This window comes from Limulus polyphemus, unplaced genomic scaffold (assembly GCF_000517525.1).
Source record: "Limulus polyphemus unplaced genomic scaffold, Limulus_polyphemus-2.1.2 Scaffold5894, whole genome shotgun sequence".
Classification (NCBI taxonomy): Eukaryota; Metazoa; Arthropoda; class Merostomata; order Xiphosura; family Limulidae; genus Limulus; species Limulus polyphemus.
This window is the reverse complement of record NW_013671504.1, coordinates 10390-13354: the sequence shown is the minus strand read 5'-3', so window position 1 is coordinate 13354 and position 2965 is coordinate 10390. Positions and strand designations below refer to the sequence as shown.

General features: G+C 30.7%; 1 protein-coding gene across 1 annotated transcript in view; it reads right to left on the bottom strand.

Moving 5' to 3' along the window:
• The window catches only part of LOC106473111 (plasma membrane calcium-transporting ATPase 1-like), a gene marked incomplete at its 5' end in the record, with an annotated part of 55815 nt that overhangs the window by 42759 nt on the left and 10091 nt on the right, over positions 1 to 2965 (bottom strand). The window contains 2 exons of the mRNA XM_013933793.2: positions 440 to 642; positions 1494 to 1679. Of these exons, the coding sequence (XP_013789247.1) occupies positions 440 to 642; positions 1494 to 1679 (389 nt within the window). The remainder of the gene's footprint in view (positions 1 to 439; positions 643 to 1493; positions 1680 to 2965) is intronic.

Below are 2965 nucleotides of genomic sequence, written 5' to 3'. Positions count from 1 at the left end.
TATATACACACACCATCATTAACTAGATCATAATTATACTATCATATATACACACACCATCATTAACTAGATCATAATTATAATTCAACAATACCTTTGAAGAAAACAAACGTTAAGAGCAAACTAAAAACCAACTTTACCAATAGTTGATGGACATAACATAGGGCACAGTGAAAGTCAGTATGGTCATGGCTGTGCACAAGTGTCTCCCATTGAGGCTAAGTCAGTCAGTTAAGTCTCACTCTCAAAATGTTCCCACATGCATATAATTTTGTTAAAGATGGGGGAACAAATTTATACTTTAACAATATGAACAATATTCCCCTAAATTTAAGTACTGACTTTAACCACTACCAACTAGTAATCTGTTAAAAGTAAAGCAACAGAGTAAGCAGTGTCTGTGTAGCAGCCAAAGGAAGGATGTAAGTTTAAATCTTACCTTGACAGAGTAAGCTAATGCAAGTGTTACAGCTAATGGAAGACCTTCTGGAACTGCTACAACAAGGACAGTGACACCTATGATGAAGAACTTAACAAGAAACTGAACATAGAATGCTGACCATGGCTTGCTTTTAACGACGAACGTGGTTATAGCAAAGCGTACAATAAGGATGACTACTGTAAGCACTGCAATTGTGGAACCTACAAAATATACAAAATGTTATGTAAGTAGTAAATTGTTATGACATCTAAATGGTTATTAATATAAGGAAATTAATGGAAATAAAAACTTAAGATAATTAAATATATTTTTTTAAGTACTAAAATAAATAACAAGTTCCCATGATTATTTTGTAACTATTAAGGTGGATAACAGTTTACACACTACAGATTACTCTAAACAGTAGAGAAAACTAATTAATCAACAAATATCAAACTGAAATTTGTTTCCAAATAAATTGTTCTAAGTAGCTTTAGAAAGTAACCAAGTATTAAAAAATTTGATAAATTTTCAAAACTTTATCTTCAGTTGATCTATCTGCATAGAGATAACAATGCATGAAATAATAGTTTGTTTTTTTACTATTAATAAGTCATTATGGTTTCAAATTATGCAAAATCCCTGTAAACATTAATTAAGGACAAAATGATAACTAAAACAACAGGCTTTTTAAATTGAATTTTTTCTATTTAGTTTTGAGACTATGTTTAAAGCTCCAAGCTAAGTTCTTCTTATAATGCAGGACTCAGGATGGAACCTAAAACACTGTCTCAAAGTCACAGAAAGAACTTCACATTCTAATGACAAAAAATATCTATAAAATGTTTAATCTTGTACAAACAATACTGTATAGTACTTCACATTAAATGCTGAATTTATTCTAGAAGAAAGCAAACAACACCATGAGATATTAAGTATGTAAACAACAATAAATAAATAAATCACACCATAAAGAAATCGCTTCATTATGTCAATAAATCATTGTTTGCCTACTTAATATCGCATTAGCATAATATGCTTCCTTACTCAAATAACACCAATGGATTTTTACCTCCATATCCAATCTGAATAGCTAATTTGGTAAGTTTTGCCTGAAGCACAGACTTCTCCTTTCTAGTACTAGTTTCTATGTCCTTGGATTTTTTAGGACTATCTAATGGGAGAGGTTCTGTGGTGTGACTGTTGACAGTCGATGCATTCATGAGGTTTGGGTTTCCTGTGACTGCTGCCTCCTCATCTAATTTTTCAAAAACACATACTCATAAATAATGTTACATAAACGTGTGCGACAAAAACGAAATTCGTTCTAACGTAACAAAGTTCTGGATGTTGGAAAAAAATGGTTTATCTCAGAGTTCATTTGGATGAAATAAATTGTGTCTTATGTGCCATAATGAAATCAAATTATATATGAAACCCACACCAAATAAGATTTTACTAAGAAGCTCATTTATCATGTATAATGATAACTTGGAGAATATTTACAGTATACTTGACTATGTAGTTCATATAAAGGTCTGTGTTTTTGGATGTTTTTTTTGAAATAGAAAGTAGATGCCTTTTTATAGGATAAACTATTTGGTAACCAATACAATAACCTTACAATAAAGATGATTCATTACATGTCTGTGTGTTTGTCAGTATCCATCACCCAGATTGACTACCATAATTGTTGTATGGTAACTCTTCAATGATGTACATGGGCTACTTTTTTTATGATTTCTGACAAAGAAAGGGGATAAGAAAACAACCCTGAAATAGGGCACATTTCCACTTTTTTCTACACATTTGGCTTTCATTACTCAGACTTGGCTGACTCAATTTCTGCAACTTTGTGTATGGTAACTGGAAACTATCTGATAGGGTATATATAGGCATCGAACAGTTTCCAGTTACCATACTAAAGTCCTAAAAGAAAGTAGCCTATATATACACCCTGTCGGACAGTTTCCAGTTACCATACTAAAGTCCTAAAAGAAAGTAGCCTATATATACCCTGTCAGACAGTTTCCAGTTACATACTAAAGTCCTAAAAGAAAGTACGGGTATGTATAGGCTACTTTCTTTTAGGACTTTTGTATGAGAAGGGGGAGATAAAAAAAACATCCTAAAATAGGACACATTTCCACATTTTTATAGATTTTTTGCTTTCAATTTAAAAACACAAGTGCAGGTTATCCGATTAGCATCTAATGACATCATTATTAGTTTAATAACAAAAGAAAGAAGTGGGGGAACATTAATTAACATTGTCCTTTATATAATTTTTGCTTTGTTAAAGTTTACCCTCAGCTAATCTTAATAAAAATATTTTATTTAACAGTTGTTAAATACATTCAACTTTTCTGTCAGTGACTAAGAACTTTTTACACAATATTTCAAATTTAACTTTTTTTAAAATAAAAAGCTAAAGTCATTACCATGAAAATAAACAAAAATTAAAACTGAATAACAAAAGCACCTTTGGAAGTAATTTTATTTTACTAAGTGTAAAAAATAAAGTCTACTTTTGTAAATGCTCAG